Source organism: Narcine bancroftii, chromosome 10 (assembly GCF_036971445.1).
Source record: "Narcine bancroftii isolate sNarBan1 chromosome 10, sNarBan1.hap1, whole genome shotgun sequence".
Classification (NCBI taxonomy): Eukaryota; Metazoa; Chordata; class Chondrichthyes; order Torpediniformes; family Narcinidae; genus Narcine; species Narcine bancroftii.
Window position 1 is genome coordinate 4,372,616 of NC_091478.1, and position 17,484 is coordinate 4,390,099.

At 40.3% G+C, this 17,484-nt stretch overlaps 1 protein-coding gene across 1 annotated transcript in view; it reads right to left on the reverse strand.

Annotated features, from left to right (window-relative positions):
- Positions 1–17,484, reverse strand: part of tcerg1l (transcription elongation regulator 1 like) — a 337,676-nt gene that overhangs the window by 41,402 nt on the left and 278,790 nt on the right. The window contains exon 7 of the mRNA XM_069899634.1: positions 566–655. Within this exon, the coding sequence (XP_069755735.1) occupies positions 566–655 (90 nt within the window). The remainder of the gene's footprint in view (positions 1–565; positions 656–17,484) is intronic.

Genomic DNA, 17,484 nt, shown 5'->3' on the forward strand with positions numbered 1-17,484 from the left:
CATCATTCCTCTTTTTGTTCCTGATGAAAAACGCTCATTGTGCAATGCAATCTGTCTGGTACATTTGACTCAAGGCAAAAAAAGATAAAGCTTGCCAGAATGCTACAAATGAGTTTAAGCAATATGTAGTTTGACTGCTCAAAATTATGCTCTTCTAACTGAAAGCCAAATGCTTGAGTTAATGCATCATTTTGCAAAGAACAATTTATGCTGAGAATTAAATAATTTAGAGCCACTTTTCAGGTGCAATTGATTGAACAAGCGGGGACCTTCAGACTTTACATCATTTCACCACTCTGGCTTACTTCAAATAAATAATAGTAGGATTTTGGGAAAAAAATAAAGGCTTTAAAATACTCTGTGCAAAAGGTTGTTTTGCTACTTTGATAGTTTAAGATTCAGTTTTCACACTTTCTGATTTCAGAGAATACTTAAAAAATGTATGAAACCTTTGTTTGCCCTAAAAGAATATGTATCCATCATAAAATATTTACTCCCTCATTAAAAATTAATTCCACCTGTTGAAACACATTCTGTGCATTTAATATTAATAAAAAAGAAATACCTGTTTACGTTCCTCAGGGTTCAGAAGGAGATAGCGAGGGTCAAATACTATTTTGTGCAATTCCTTTTCCCACGTAGAAAACGCGGAGACCTGAAGAAATAAATTTAAACTGTTTAATGTTTTGTCTACCAGAAAGCTTCAAAATGAGGACACATTCCTATAGTGTTTATATTCATCAGGATTTGGCAGCCCGTTGTTTACCAGGCTTAGATAGTGTGGTTCATTTCACACAAGACGTAGCACAACAGAGAAGACACACAGGTAGTGCCATTTGTTCTGTGAGGTAATTATTGACTATTCATACTGGAAAAATTAAACCAAGTAAAGATTTGTTACAAGATGATAAAATATTTAGAGGATGATGACAGGAGGATGAAGTAAAAGCAATTAACGTTATGATAAATTTGGGCTATATTCCTGCCTAGACATTGCAATTGTAATAATTCTGGGTCGGTAAAGGGGGAGGTGGGAAGTACTGATCTAATTTTTTGAATTTTTCTTCAATGGTTGATGAACATAAGGGCTCATGAGAAGTATATGGTAGCCAGGAAGGAACTTAAGAACGGACTTAGAAGAGCTCGAAGGGGGCATGAGAAGGCCTTGGCACATAGGATTAAGGAGAACCTCAAGGCATTCTATGTGTATGTGAAGAACAGAAGGATGATGGGAATGAAGGTGGGGTCACTTAAGTACAAAGGAGGCAACTGTGCTTGGAGGCAAGGAGTTTAGAGTGGCCATAAATGAATATTTTGCTTCAGTATTCACAAGACAAGGGGCTCTTGCTCAGGGTGAGGTTGGAATAGAACAGATGTATGCTGGATGATGTTGAGATTAAGTAATAGGAAGTGTTAGATCTTCTTAAAAATATTAAGATTGATAAATCCTCGGGGCTGGATGCAATATACCTCAGGTTGCTGCGGGAAAGGAGAAAAGTGATAGCTGGGCCATTGGCGGTCTTGGAGAATGGCAAATGTGTTCCCCTTGTTTAAAAAAATGTAATAAGGAGAATCCTGGGAATTATAGACCAGTGAGTCTTACATCAGTGGTGTGTAAACTAATGGAGAGGATTCTTAGGGATAGCATCTCTGAGCACTTGCAGAAGTCCAGTCTACTCAAGGATAGTCAGCTTCATGAAGGGCACATCATGCCTCATGAGCCTAATTGAGAATTTTGAGGAGATAACAAAAGAAATTGATGAAGGTAGGGTGGTAAATGTAGTCAACATGGGTTTTAGTAAGGTATTTGACAAGTTCCTGCATGAAAGACTCATTCAGAAAATCATAAGGCATGGGATCCATGGAACTTTGGCTGTGTGGATTAAAAATTGGCTTACATGTAGAAAGCAGAGAGTAGTAGTGGAAGGAAAGTATTCTGCCTGTAGGTCAGTGACTAATGGAGTTCTGCAGGGATCAGTTCTGGGACCCCTGCTCTTTGTGATTTTTTAAATAAATGACCTGGATGAAGAGGCAGAAGGGTGGGTCAGTAAGTTTGGAGATGACACAAAATCTGGAGGAGTTTGTGGATGGTGCTGAAGGTTGTTGTATGTAACAAAAGGATACAGAGTTTGGTGGAAAAGTGGCAGATGGAGTTCAATCCAGAGAAGTGTGAGGTGGAAGGACAAACCAGAAGGCTGAGTACAGGGTTAATCATTGGATACTTAAGATTGTGGAGGAACAGAGGGACCTTGGGGTCCAAATCCATACATCTCTCAAGCTTGCTGCACAGGTTGATAAGATGGTTAAGAAGGCCAATAGGATGCTGGGATTCATTAGTGGGGGATTGAATTCAAGAATGGTGAGGTCATGTTGCAACTCTACAAAGCTCTAGTGACACCACACTTAGAGTATTGTATTCAGTTCTGGTCATGTTATAGGAAGGTTGTGGAAGCTACGAAGAGTGTGCAGAGGAGATTTACCAGGATGTTGCCTGGATTGGAAAATAAGTCTTATTAGGCAGGTTTAGCAGAGCTGGATTGTCATCTTGTTGTGGTGGAGAAACTTGTGTGGTCCTGAGATCCTGAGAATCTGGAGCTATGCTTCTGGTCAGGTCACCCATAGTGGTAAGGTCAAGGGGGAGATCTCTGACAAAGAACAATCCAACCAAGACCTCAATGGTGGAACAGGCAGACAGCATTACTCTGAATTCAACAGCTGTGAAGGTGAATGAAAGCTGCAACAAATCCACCAGCTCCAATTATCGTGGTTTCCATGCCTTTGGAATTAGTTGGTTGATTTGTGAAGTATTGTGTGCTTCTTGGAGTGAAACATCAAGTACATATTAAACAAATACATGAGCAGGCATCTTTGCTCTGTGGATCAATGGAAAGAAGGCCACCATCTTCAACGACGAGAGATAGCCCGACAGAACAGAGCTGGGATTTGGAGCGAAGAGGATGAGAGGAGACTTAAAAGAGGTGTACAAGATTCTGAGAAACATTGATAAGATGGACAGCCAGCACCTGTTTCCCAGGGAAGGAATACCAAACACCAGGGTCATCTCTATAAAGTGAAGGGAGGAAAGTTTAGGGGAGACATCAGCGGTAGGTTTTTAAAAAAAAAACCAGAGACCTGGAATGCTTTGCCATGGGTGGTGGTAGAAGCTGAAACAGTCAGGGCATTTAAGAGACTCTTAGACAGGCACATAGATGAAAGAAAAATAGAGGGTGATGAGGTAGGAAGGATTTAGTTTGTTTTTGGTAGGAATATAGAGGTCAGCACAACATCGTGGGCTGAAGGGCCAGCTGTGTTTTATGAGTGGCTACATTATAAAGTTATAATTTGACCAGGACTAGGAATTATTTTAAAATTAATGTTACCACTTGTGTGAATAATGATGGTGGTGAAGTTGGAAAATTTATGTGATAAGTCATCCAGAGGCCAGGATTCACAATTCAGACCACGGTGGTGAAAAAAAAATCTGGGACCACACATTGCTGTAAAAAATACATCTGGTTCACGAATGTCTCCAGGGGAGGAAACCTGCCATTCTTACCCATTGTGGTCTCTACGGGACTCCAGAGCAGCTAATGTGTTTACCCTCTGTAGTAGTCAAATAAGCCACTCAGTTCAAGGGCTACCAAGAATGCACAGTAAATGGTGGCCATGATCCCCAAAAATAAAAGTAATCAAATATTGCAGTTGTGAAAATAATTTGCAACAATTTATATAATGAATATATTTTCACCAATGTTAACATATAATTGGAATTTGGCAATGCAATTTTATAAGTTTTACATTCTTTCACATTGCAGCAGGAATAAATATTTTTATAGATGGTGAGATATATCGATGCAAACAGTTGCCAAAATTTCCACCAAATTTGTTTCCTGTGCAGACGATAGCTTCAAGATACTGAGACCCATCTAACAAGACTAACTCAGGAGTCCTCTCTTGACTCTTGGTCTTGAATGCTCCGAAAAACTGCAGGTGGTAACAAATCGCTTATGAAACTGCCACATTATTTATTTTACTGGCATCTTGTCATCAGGGACTTAATTACCAGCCTGACCTTTAATGGATGACTCTGGATACTTTCCAGAATTATTGAGCCAGAAATTGCTGGCAGGACTAAGCAACCCACAGTTACTGTTCATTTGCATGTTACTTTGTCCCAATCCTATGGAGGCAGCTTGTTTCCTGTTCATCATTCTGAAAGCCTGAGTGGGGTCAGCACTTTGTACAATGCAATGTGTTCATTTGGATGAGTCAGAACAAGCCTCTGCCACAAAATAAGTCGAGAGCTGGCTCAGCCACAATCCCAAGCTGAGTTGATTGTCAAAAATGCAAAAGCTTCCAAACAGTCCCAACGTTCAAAAGCATTTAAAAATGATTACAAACAATTACATAATTTAAATTTAGACATACAGTACGGTAACAGGCCATTATGGCCAACAAGTTGATGTTACCCAATTTACATCCAATTAACCTACACCCCCACTATGTTTCAAAGGGTGGGCGGAATCTGGAGCCCCTGGCAAAAACCCATACAGACACGGGAAGAACAAACATTTTATAAACTTAAAACTTAAGAACTTTGTGGTTGAATCTGTACAAAATTCTACAATTTGTGATCTTTGAACATCTATATCTTTTTCTTGGAGCAACCACGTGTTATTAGGTTGAGTTTACTGGATATGCAAAAGGTATAGCTAAAGCACAAAATATATTCCCGATATAAAAAGTCTGACATTTAGTACGTCCTACCTACTAACCTGAGAAAAATAGTCTTTATAAATCACAATGTCTGCTATAAAACTGATCCTGTACAAAGAGCCTAAATTTTTCAGTAGTAAAATGATTCTTCACTGTTCACGTCTCTTCTTAGTTCAAGGTCAAGTTTATTATCATCTGACTGTACATACACAACCAGATGAAACAGCATTCCTCTAGAGCAAGGTACACATACATGCAAACATAATAAATCACATATACATACTTAAAATATAATATGAAATAACCAAGCATAAATATTTTGGAAGAATTCAATTTTTCATTCATAACAGACCCAAGGTTACATGATCAATCTCACAGCCTGCTGGAAGAAGCTATTTCCCAGCCTGACAGCCCTGATTTTGAAGCTCTGATGGTTGAAGACACTGCCATACTGCTGGATGGCATGGATTCTCAGTAATTCTTTGAGCTCTATTTCCTATTTAATGTCATCAATAGAGCAAAGGGAGACCCCAGTGATCTTCTTGGCCAGTTTAATGATCCTCTGTGTTGACTTCCAGTCTGACGCTTTGGAGCAACCATGACACACAATGTTGCAGCCACACAGGAGACTCTCAGTTGTGCTCCTCCATAATGTTGTCAGTTGGGAGTTGGTCGCCTTTCTCTCCTCATCCTCCTTAGGAAGTGTAGGCATTGGTGCATTTTCCAGAGGTGTTGTCAGGATGCAGGATAGGTAATTTGTATTTTGCACACTGAGCAATATTGTTCTCTCAATTCTCTCCATGACCGTGCCATTATGCAGAACAAGGAACACACTCAAGTCTCTCACGATGGAGCCATTGATGTGTCGTGGAAAGTAGTTGATCTTTGTCCTCCTGAAGTGCACATTCATATCCTTTGTCTTGTCTACGTTTGGGCTCAGATTGTTGTTCTTGCATCATTTCATGAGGTTCCCAATCTCTTCTCTGTAAGCTGACACATCACTATTGACTAGGAGGCCAACTACTGTTGTATCATCTGCAAACTCGATGAGTCTGTTTGAAATGAACCTGGCCATGCATAATAGCTAATGAGATATTAATGACATGAAACGGTGCGGACTCGAAAGGCCAACATGACCTGTTTCCGCTCCGTAAATGGTTGTATGGTTATATGAGGGACTATGTCAGTTTTCTCAGTGGAAGGACAAATAATTCAATATTAATCTGGGAAATACAAAGGTACATTTTTGAATTCATTCCTTATTACTCAGAAGATGAATTGGAGGATAAATAATATTTCTCAAGCAGTTTCTCAGATTTCTTTCCAACCTACTAATTTTATATCAAAACAAAGCTGAATGGAACAAAACAATTTTACACTCCAGTTATTTTTTAATAAAGCAATCTTTCTCTCTTGCACCAATATTCCTTTACTTGTTAAAATATAGCTTGGATTGTTTCAAATCAGTCATAAAATTCCTGTTAATACTTTTTTTTGCAGTTCAGATTTTGGGTCTCTCAACAACATTCATCATCTGCCAAATTGCACCAATGAGCAATCGTGTGAGGTTTGCTGGATTGATGTTCTCAATTATTTTATTTCTTCTCGGCTGGAGAATGTGATAGGCTCACTTGATGCCTGCAAGGAATGAAAAATTCTGGGCACAAATAAGCTCTATTTCACTATGGTACAGGATATCGGACAGCCAGTCTATTCAGTTGTCACAATGTACTGAAAAGAAAATCATGTACATTGTAAGTTAATTGTATAATCTTGATCACGCAGATGGTGGGTGGATTCAGAAATGGGTCTGCAATGTTTCAAAGTGATCTCTGACCCACAGTCTTTGCGCAAGAGAATGACATTACAATAGGTTTGAATTTCCTTGCAAATCTGAAATATATTTTGAAATTTTTTTTCATAACTTTTGATACTATTGTCACATATTTGGTCCAACAAAGTTCCCCTTTGTCTTTCTGATCACCTAATTTTCTGAAAACAGCAGGAGACTACAGAACGGGCACAGGCAAGGATAGTAAACAAAATAAATGCCCGATCCAGTTTAAAGTGAATAGGATGAATTTTCAGTTCTGACATGCTACATGTACTCACCTCTCCATGCAGGGGAAAAGGAACAGAGCAGCAGGGAAGAGATAAAGAACAAAAGGTTCTTCTCCAGCCAACTCGCTCCAGACCTGCAGAGAATCAGTTGCTGGTGAAAGGAAACATTTCAGTCTGCTTGGCATTTGGGCAATGGAGGAAACCTGACTTCAACATCACCAATATATTTTCTAATCACTTTCACTTATGTAGACCTGAGGACAGCAGCGAATGAAAAATGATCATGTGTAGAACGATAACCGAAAACATCCCTAACAATTCCATTTCATGTCATTCACATTGCCTTCCAATGTCATGCAGTAGATCATTCACTCTGAGGGTGTCTATCCCAGGATAATTATACCACGAAACAGCTCACTCCTGTGAATTTGTCAGAACTACTTGTTGCCTTCTCAATTTGTCTGGCAATTGTGGAAGAGAGGCAAATCAAAAACAATGAGCGTAAAAATACAAAAATCTGCAGACGCCATGATTAATTAAATACACAATGCTAGTGTGGTGATGTTTCCTCCATTATTTATAGTTCTCATTGTCGGCTGTATATATGGAGCTGGCCCGCCCACAGATGACTCATACCCTATGACTCCTCCCCCGTGGTCCTGGGCCATAAAGGTTGAGCCACCTTTCCTTTGCTGTCATTCTTATCCTGGGATCCGGGCCAGCAAGGTTCTTCTGTGTATTAAAGCCTATCGTTTCCTCAGCTTGTCTCTGTGGTTACTGGTAGTGCCCTACAGCTGGAAAAATTCAGCAGGTCAAACAGCAGAGTTTATATAGCAACATAACCAACATGTTGGGCCTGAGCCCTTCATCAAGGTAAGAGAAAAATGTAGGCAGGCACCTGAATAAAATGCTGGTAGTGGTGGGGGGTGGTAGGGGCAGAGGGAGGAGCACAGTCCCACAGGCAAAATATAATAGGTGGATAAGAGAGGGAGGGCACAATAGCAAATACGGTAAGGTGGGATGGCTCTATGAATGGTGAGGGAATGGGGTGGAGAGCTGGAGGAAAGGAGATAGAGGGATGGGGAAGAGAAGAAGAATGGGGAGTGGTCTTGCAGAAACCAGAGAAGTCAACGTCAGACGAAATATTAAGTGTTGCTCCTCCAATTTAAAGATGGCCTTGATTTGGCTATGCATCAGGCCATGGACAGACAAGTCGGCACCGGGTGTAGAGTGCAGAATTGAAATGGTTGGCCACTGGGAGATCCCTGCCACTGATACAGACAGAGCGAAGGTGCTCAGAAAAGTGATCTCCCAGTCCGCATCCTGTCTCTCCGATATAGTGGAGGCCACAATGGAGGCATTAGGTGCAGCAGATGACACCTGGAGATTCACAAGTGAAGTGTTGCTTCACTTGCAAGGACCGTTTGTGGCCCTGAACTGTGGTGTGGCCGCATGTGCGGCATTTCCTGTGGGCACAGAGGAAGGTGTGAAGGGGGCGTTTAGTGGGAGGAGATGAGTGGATGAGGGAGTCATGGGGGGAGTGGTCCATATGGGAGACAGAGAGGGAAGGAGAAGGGAAAAAGTGCCTCGTGGTGGAATCATGATGTAGGTGAAAGAAATTGCGGAGGATATTGCAGAGGAGAACATAGAAGTAAGTGCAAGAGCAGCAGGTAAAGGAAGCACTGAAGTGGGTGTCAGAGGGAATGCAGAAAGGTAGCAGGCAGAGGGAGGTGGAGGTTAGGAGTGCAGAGGTGGGACGGGAGAATTAACACACATTTAAATGGTGAGCAAGGCTGGTGGTGAAGATAGGGATACAGATAACAGAGGTAAGGTGAAGGATCATTCAAGGTCTGCCCTCCTACTCCTGGATCTTACATCTGCAGAACTAGCAAAGGACATGTGAACCACCTGCTCGCGTCCTAACCACAGATGACTTACCTCCAAGAGATTGGACAAATGCAACTCAAATGTGAGGGTCACAATGGTATATTTTCATATATCCTTGTAGCATAATCTGTTTCACAACTCCCTTCAGATCCTCATTATCTTCCTGTCATCCACTTAAACTGGAAGACATTTATAGTGGCTATTGCCTCATTGGGATGTGGGGAAAAATAAAAATGTATAACCCTGGGGAAAACAATAGTCACAGAGAGAACATGCAAACTCCACTAAGAAAGCATCTAAAATCAGAATGAAACCTGGGCCACTGTAGCTGTGCAACATCAGTTCTAACTGCTGTGCCATTGTGCCTCCCATGGTCATTGCCCCTTGTGATAAAACCTTCAACCACGGATAGAACAACCACCTGCATGTGGAAGTTAGTCGGTAGAGAGAGCAGGGAATATATAGTGGAATAGGATATGCAAGGTCCTGGATTTGGCAATGACAGAAATTATGCTGAGAGAGCATATGGAATTGAAAGCTCTGCTCAAGTTGTTTCCACTTCTCACTTACTGTCGCTCTCCTTCACCATTGGTTGGGTGTCTAATATTCTAAAGACAGATTTTACCCAGTACAGATACATCTCTGTTTACCAGAGCTTGCAGAACCCAAAAGATTCTGACCAAAAGTATCTCTGCAGTCAAAGTAGAGAGCCAAGATAGCTCGCCCTGTCTTTGCAACTTACAGAACTGCTGGAAAGAGGAAGAATAATGACGTGTAATTTACTCAAGTGAACAGATAAATTGTTATAAAATGTTGGCTCATTAATTTTGTGTTGTCATTTGATATGTATGAATACTAATTGTTTCCACCAACTTCTTGTGCTGGAAAGGAACAATTTTAATTCTGAACATGGTAAACAAAAGTACTTGGCTCATGAGTTGCTCACACTTGGCCCTTGATAAGGGTGGTGTTGACGTTGGAGGAGGATTGGAGAAGATTCCATTGGAAAACAGGAGTCAAGGATAATTTTTGCATCTGGTAATAAGTGTCTGACCAATTAACTGCCATGAATGTGTGTGACCCTTGAATGTGGGAGGGCATTAATGAGGGATGAATCAGAGGAATTGCCTCAGGTGAAAGAGAACCTTGCTTTTACTGGAGGTGGCCAAGGCAGAGGTGAGATTGCCATGGAACAGTACGGTAGTTATGAAAATGATATAGTGCATGGGACTAGAAAGCTGGGAAGTTGGATAATAGCTTCTCAGGGGAGTAGTTGCCCAAGCAATGACACAGAAGGAAGTAATTAGAGAAGAGACTCCTCTTTGAATGTCAAAGCAGCTAAACCTCTGGACCATTGAGTTTGAGGTATCAACGACTATGTACAATGTGGATGAGGTGGAGAAAGGTTTGAAGGAAGATTGGAGAGCAACAAACATTTTATTCTTCTTTCCCAAGAATGAATACAGAGATTGAAATTAACCAATTCTCAGGGAGATGATTCATGAATGTTGCTTGGTGATAAATTTGGCATAGTATTTGGGCAAGGAATAAAAAGTGAGAATGTTACATGAGAGATAAGAAAGTTGGATCAATCCAAGCTGGGCAATGGAAGGAAATGTGGCTCAGAAATAAGGGACTATCATGGTGTGATTTGTTGATCAGAGCTTCCCTGTTTTGCATCAGTTTAGATGGGTGGGGTGGATGGATGAAATGTATCGATTGGGATGGAGACATCAGTGAAAGGGAAATGATCATCAACCCTCAGCAGGTTTCCTTCAGTGAGCCTTCTGATGCAAAGGCCAAGTTAACAAATGGAGGAACATTCAGGAGCAAGATGGAAAGAACATTATCAATAGTTGATTGTTGGAAAGGCACAGTCAGACTTGTGGTATGAGAATGGGGCAGGTTGGAGTGTTTCCTGCATTAGATCTCAAGATGTAGAAGCAGAATTAGGCCATTTAGCCCATCTAATCTGCTCTGCCATTCAAATCATGGCTGATGTATTTTAAGTCTGAACCCCATTTCCTGTCTTCTCTCTATAACCTTTGACACTGTTGTTAATCAATAACCTATCAAACTCTATTATCAATATATCCATTGATTTGGCATCCACATTCATGTGTGGCAACAAATTCCATAAGATTCACTACCATCTGATTGAAAACATGGTGAGTGGTAGCTCAAAAGTGGAGTAGTGATGAGAATGTTGGCCCATTGCCTTGCCTATAATGAGGCAATGCTGAGTTTCTCAGTTGGTTCTTGGGAGGTTAAGGTACAATGGGAATTATCTGAGATTAATTCAAGCCAGGGATGGGAGTTAGGGTAAAGATTTGGAAGAGCAGTGTACTTGGTCTACCAGGATTGTTGTCTGAAGAGGACTCGCAAAATTTGTTAAGGTCCCCTGCCACCCCCACACACAGCATCTTTCAGCTACTCCTGTCAGGAATGCAATACAGAGTAATGAGAGCTAGAGCCACCAGACTGTGAACCAGTTTCTTCCCATGAGCAGTGAGACTGCTAAACGACTCATACTGTTCAAAAAAATCCCTCCGGGGATCTACTAATAATTGGCAATATTTATTTATTTTTATGTATGTACTGCAGACAAATCACTTGTGAATATGTGAGCCATGTCTATGTATGTGTTTGCATGTTTTTACGCCAAGGAATGAAGAACGTCATTTTGTCCAGTTGTTTGATAATAAGATCGAAATTTAAGTTGAACTTGGGGTGGGGAGGGGGGGGGGGGAAAGAGAGGAAGACATGAAATTAATCATGACAGCAGCAGGAAAGAGATGAAGGACCCAGAAAGAACAATTAGGGGAATAAAAAGCAAAATAAGAATGATGAGTAGATTTTTTAAAAATGTAATATCAGATTACAAGATTAGAGGGAGAGTGAAAGGGTTGGGGATGGAGGGAGAAATCAAGAGGAAATGGGAAATTACCCTTGTAAATGGTGATGACCAGGTTTTTAAAATGCTAGATAATCAACTGCTGGCAACCTCAGTATGTAACCTGGGCCAGCCAGGCAGTGATTGTGAACTCTTCTCAAGAGAGCTAAATTTCCAACTAAATACATTAATCGCTTGGTCAGTTCAGGCCTTGGCACGCAGGGTTTTCAAGCTCAGTGAAACTTGCCAAGGAAATCACAGTAAGAGCACAAAGCAGTAGCTCATCAGCTGACAAGTTAATCTGGGGGAAAAAAAACCCTGCTGAGAAACACAAGAACTGCAAATACTGGAATCTTGAGCAAATAAAGAGAAGATGGAGGGACTCAAAAGGTCAGGCAGCATCCATGGGGAGAAATGGACAGTCAATGTTTTGGGTTAGCACTCAAGGAAGAAATGGGAGGGGGGTAAGGGCAGGGCCAAGAGGTAACAGGATACAAGACAAATGAAGGCAGGAGAAGTGGAATGACAGGTAAGGTATGTGACCACGAGCTGGAGGGAAAAGTTGAGAAAAAAGTGAGTATGTCAGCTCCAGTGGATTCATCTGTAACCACCAGCATCATGTTGGACACATTGAACTCCAGAAGACTCAGCTGTAACCACCAGCACCTAGCTGGACAGACTGAGTTCTAGGGCACACGGCTGTAACCACCAGCATCGTGTCAGACATACTGAGCTGCAGGGGACTCATCTGCAACCACCAGCACTGTGTCAGACACACAGAGCCCAAGGACATTCATCTACAATCACCAGCACCGCATCAGACACACTGAACTCCAGGGCACTCAGCTGTAACTGCTGGCAATATGTTCGACTGTGCAGCCCAATATCTTTCCTTAGTTTAATTTAATGTATTTACCATTTCTTTCATACCACAAAATTGTGAAAAAAATTCCCCAACAAAATGCAGGATTGATCAAAAAATTTATAGAATGGTTGAAAGCTTTGGAAATTTAAAAATAAACAACATGTAATGTCAATGTAATTGCGATGAAATACAACAGAAATTGGAGATTTCATTTGTTTTTTTTTCTGGAAACCTGATTACTTTTAATTGTCTATGTCATTTGATTTAATCGTGTTGACTGTACAACCTTGTGGGAAAAATCAATATAGCTGCTTGGTGGGCAAAATCAGATACAAATCATTCTAGCTGCAAGCAATGAGTTGGATGAATTGTAACTTCAAATTCAAACCACACAAAAGCCAAAAAACCCAAACATGAAAAGATAATTTTCTCTTTAAAAAGAGCTTATTTGCACTATCAAGGAATCCAATACTTCAGGTTCATATAAATCTGTGGAAATATCATTACTTTACTTGGCAAGATATTGAAGAGTTCATTTATTTTCACAAAATCAATTATTGTCCAGCATGGAAATCTGAGCAGTTGATCCCGAATTGAACTCTTGCATTAATTCAATTTTGTACCAACTTTATTCAAGTTATGGCCATCCAAGACTTTTTACTGTCAATTCAGTGGTCTGGTACTTTAGTTTGGAAACAAATTGTATGAACTTTCCCATATTTAAAGGCAAGAGTGAAAATAATGAGTTAAGATTGTCAAATTTGATGTTTCACTGCAGAGTATTAGAAAAATGCAGGTAGTTTACTCATAATATTCAAAAATTGTACATGGATTGGATAAATAACCTGAGAAAAAGATGGTAATTATAGACCAATTAATCTATCACTCAGTTCTGGGAAATTGCTAATGGAATAGGCTAATTTTAATCAGATCTCAGTTTCACTGGTTCTCAAAAGATACCTCCAAAATACTCGAATACGCTTAGTGAGTGGGTTCTTGCTTTGTGGAATTGGCCGTCAGGGTAGGTTTGTCTGCATGACAGCACCTTGAAACAACACAAAGGATGTGAAGTTGTTCATATGCTTGGGCGCAGATGAAAAAATTTATTAATGTTGACTATTTTTGTACACGATACCTTTTAACCATTGTTATCACCAGCTAAATGAGATCCCTTTAACAAAAGTTCATCTTTTATACATTCCCCATTCAAATTCTCTGCTGGCATGCTCTACAAAAATCTTTCATGATATATGAATCAATTATTGTGATTCCTTGATCGCTGTTACAGATGCCTGGCATTATTTATGCTCCACACGAGTGTAGTCACAGCCAATGCAACATTCTGCCTCAAAAAACAATAGCTCCTTTGTCTCTGTGTTTATCTATTAAGTGTATATTTGACAAACCCAATATACTGCAGGGATATTTGAACAGATACAAAACTGTCCATCCCAACATGAATAGCAGCTACTTTTAGGCAAGAGTGCCCACAATGTAGTTATATGGCTAAGCACTTAGTAACAAGTTCACATAACACACAATGACTTAAAAATCAAATCTTGATTTCCGCTACACTTGATGAACTTAAAGGAATGCATCAAAGGAAGTGTGTGGGTTTCAGAATGTTCCATCATGTCAGCACGTTACCTCAGATTTTACCTCAGGTTAACATTTTAAGTGTACAGTGCAGCCAAATGGAAAGGATGGAGCAAATCTGACTGCACATCTTAGCATCTTAGCTTCCAAAGGTGAAAATGTTACTAAGTCTGGCAAAGAGGTGGGGGGGGGGGGGGGGAGGTGGGAGGGAGAAAGGGAAGATGCTGCATGAGGGAATCAAATTTCATTTTAAGGACCCCTTCATCTTCAAATATTAAAACAATGACCTCACCTTGAATTCATAAATTTCCGCACAAACAGGTGGAGTTGATACCTTTTCCACTAATGGTCTGAATAACCTAACCAATCCTCTCATTAAAGACCTAACGTCACAACCTATACAGGGTAATCTCTCTCCCAGGCTTCTGTAAAGTCAATTAGGGCACATCTTCTTGAACATAGAATAGTGGTTCTCAACCTTTTTCTTTCCACTCACATACCACTTTAAGTATTCCCTATGCCATAGGGGATTGCTTTAGGTGATATGTGGGTGAAAAGAAAAGTTTGAAAACAACTCTTTTAATCGTACCTAACCGACTTGTTATGTGCACGGTTTCAGAACTCCAAAGGAAATGGGCCAATGGCAATTTTTCTCAAGCAAAATATTTCAGTCACAATTGGGTCTAGAGCAGTGATTCTCAACCTTCCCTTCCCACTCACATCCCACCTCAAGCAATCCCTAACTAATCACAGAGCACCGATGGCGTCGGGAATATTTAAAATGATATGTGAGTGCAAACAAAAACGTTAAGAACCAGACATAGAACATTCCAGCACAGTACAGCTCTTTCAGCCCATGATGTTGTGCTGACCTATATAAAGAAACCTGCTCCACAACAATCTAATCCTTCCCAACCTTACACCCATAACCCTTCATTTTGCTCACATCCATGTGTCTTTTACAATTCCTGCTTGTACAAATGAACCTTCTCTGCAAAGATCATTAGAACAAAACAGAAATATTGAGAAAATAACTAAGGGCATATTTTGATGAATAAATCACATTTTTGATCAATCTATACAGCTTTGCATTAAATTTTAATGTTTAACTTTCTAACACATGGCATGCTCTTAAAGCTACAGAAATATGACAAGAGATGCAGCCACATAATATCCAGGTAGAAATGTGCCTCATATTGCTCAATTTTGCATACCATTATGAGCTCCCGTTTCATTTAGTGTATCACTTTCAGGGCTAGTACCAGCTGCAACCATTCATAGCTGCGGAGAGACTGAATGGCAATATCCAGTACAGATTCTCCCCAAAGTTGATATGCCAGAGAAAGAGAAAGAACATTTGTTGCTTTATCCATGGACACAGGTGGCGTGAGAGCCATGTGAGTGGGATACTGGAGGAAACAGCATTCATTATTGACCACAAGCCATCTCATGGAACATTGAGGTGGAGTAACTCTGTGTGAAATGGATAATTCGGCTAATTCTCCACGATGGGGAATTTATTGAATGACACTGTGACCAAAGGAAAGGTCACTTTGATTGACCTGTACCTGGGTTATGGAAGCTTCATGGAAGTCACTCGTTTCATTTCCCCTACGCAAGGAAAAGGAGAGTTGTGGCAACCGTTCGCCTGGAAGGATATTTCTCAGCAAGAAACTGGACAAGGATTCGTGAGTTTTCAGCGGTCTGGTCACTCATTCTCTCCCATCTCCTTCGTGATTACTTCTGGGCATCAGTTTAAGAGTCTGCGTTTTGACACAGGATTTCTAAGACTAAACTTTGGAATGAGTTTCCAGAATTCACACACACACACACGTATATTAGCATATCGTTGGGTTTGATTTAATGAATATGCTATATTATTAGTAGTTATTAATAAATAAGTTGTTTTAAAATAAAACAATAACACTGTCTTGGTGAAATTCTACAGCTGCTGGTTTGCGACATAACAATAGACATTTGTATTTCATTTTCATTCTTCTGTAAATTCACATTTACATAATATTAATTTGGAAAATAGATCCACCCTTTACTGTTTGATCCTTACAACAATGATGTATCCAGGTCATTTTTTTCTCTGCAGCATCACAGGCCATTGCTCAGAAACAGCTCAAAATTCTATCCATGTCTGGCTATTCTGAAGGCAAGTTATTTAAATGATCAGTTTTCACAACTGTTCAGCATCTACTTAAAAATAATCAAATCCAATTTATGACAAACAACAAGTCATCTTAGATGTGAAAGAAATTAGATTTTAAACCAATGTGACATTGTTGTGCATAATGTAAACACCAATAAAAATACTTTAAAAAGAAAAGACATTGTAAATGACCACTGAATTTTTATGAGCATATTTCAATGAAAATGCATTTTTGTTCAGGTGTTTATATACAGTGTATTGAATTCATCTTTCAACATGCTCAAGCAAAAACATATGAGATAGATTAGTACCGAGTGAAAAGCTTCCTGGGTCACACTCCAGACACCATAGTTTGGCATTTATGTAGGACAAGAATGTAAATGGGTGCTTTCCTGCTGCAACAGGTGGAATCAACAGGAACTATTAATTTTATGCCAAAACTGAATGGATATTTCTGGGGATCTGTGTACAGCTCCTTGGTCAACCTGCATTTTTTATGCAGGCTAATGTTACTTTCTCTAGCTTGTGGAGAATTGGGAAATGCAAGTCAATCAAATCACTGAACTATGCACCACAGCACCTCTTCCATTCTGGCTGGCTTTCAGGGGACAAGGACTATCCTCACCCTCCCTCCTTTGGTTCGTTCCTATGTAGCAATCTGCAAATACAACCAGTAGGGAGTGCCACTGGGGTCTTCAGGTGCATGGACTGATTGGGGGCACTCTGGAATATTCTCTGTGTAGGGCCTTGTAATTCAAAGTGGGCTGCTGTTACTGCCAGCATCTTCCTCTCATGAGAGGTCAGCCCTAATTTGAAAAGAAGGTACACAAGCAGACATAACACACATATGGACAAAGAATACATATGCAGGTCAAGTATTTGTATATACAAATAAATACATAAACTCTTATTCTTAAAATTTATTTTTAAATTTAGCATACATACAGCACAGGCCATTTCAGCCCATGAGTCCGTGCCACCCAATTTACACCCCATTAATCTACACCCCCAGTACATTTTGAACGGTGGGAGGAAACCGGAGCCCCCGGGGAAAACCCACGCAGACACGGGGAGAACGTACAAACTCCTTACAGACAACGTGGAATTCGAACCCCAGTCCTGATTTCTGGTGCTGTAAAGGCATTACGTCAACCATGAAACAATATTTATTCGTTTATTTGTATGTATGAATATTTGTCCTGCATATATATTGTTTGACTTGTGTGACAGTGCGTTTTGCAGAGAGGACCTGAGAATGCTGATTCGTCATGTTGTGCTAGTACAAATGAGAATATATGGGTGGCATGG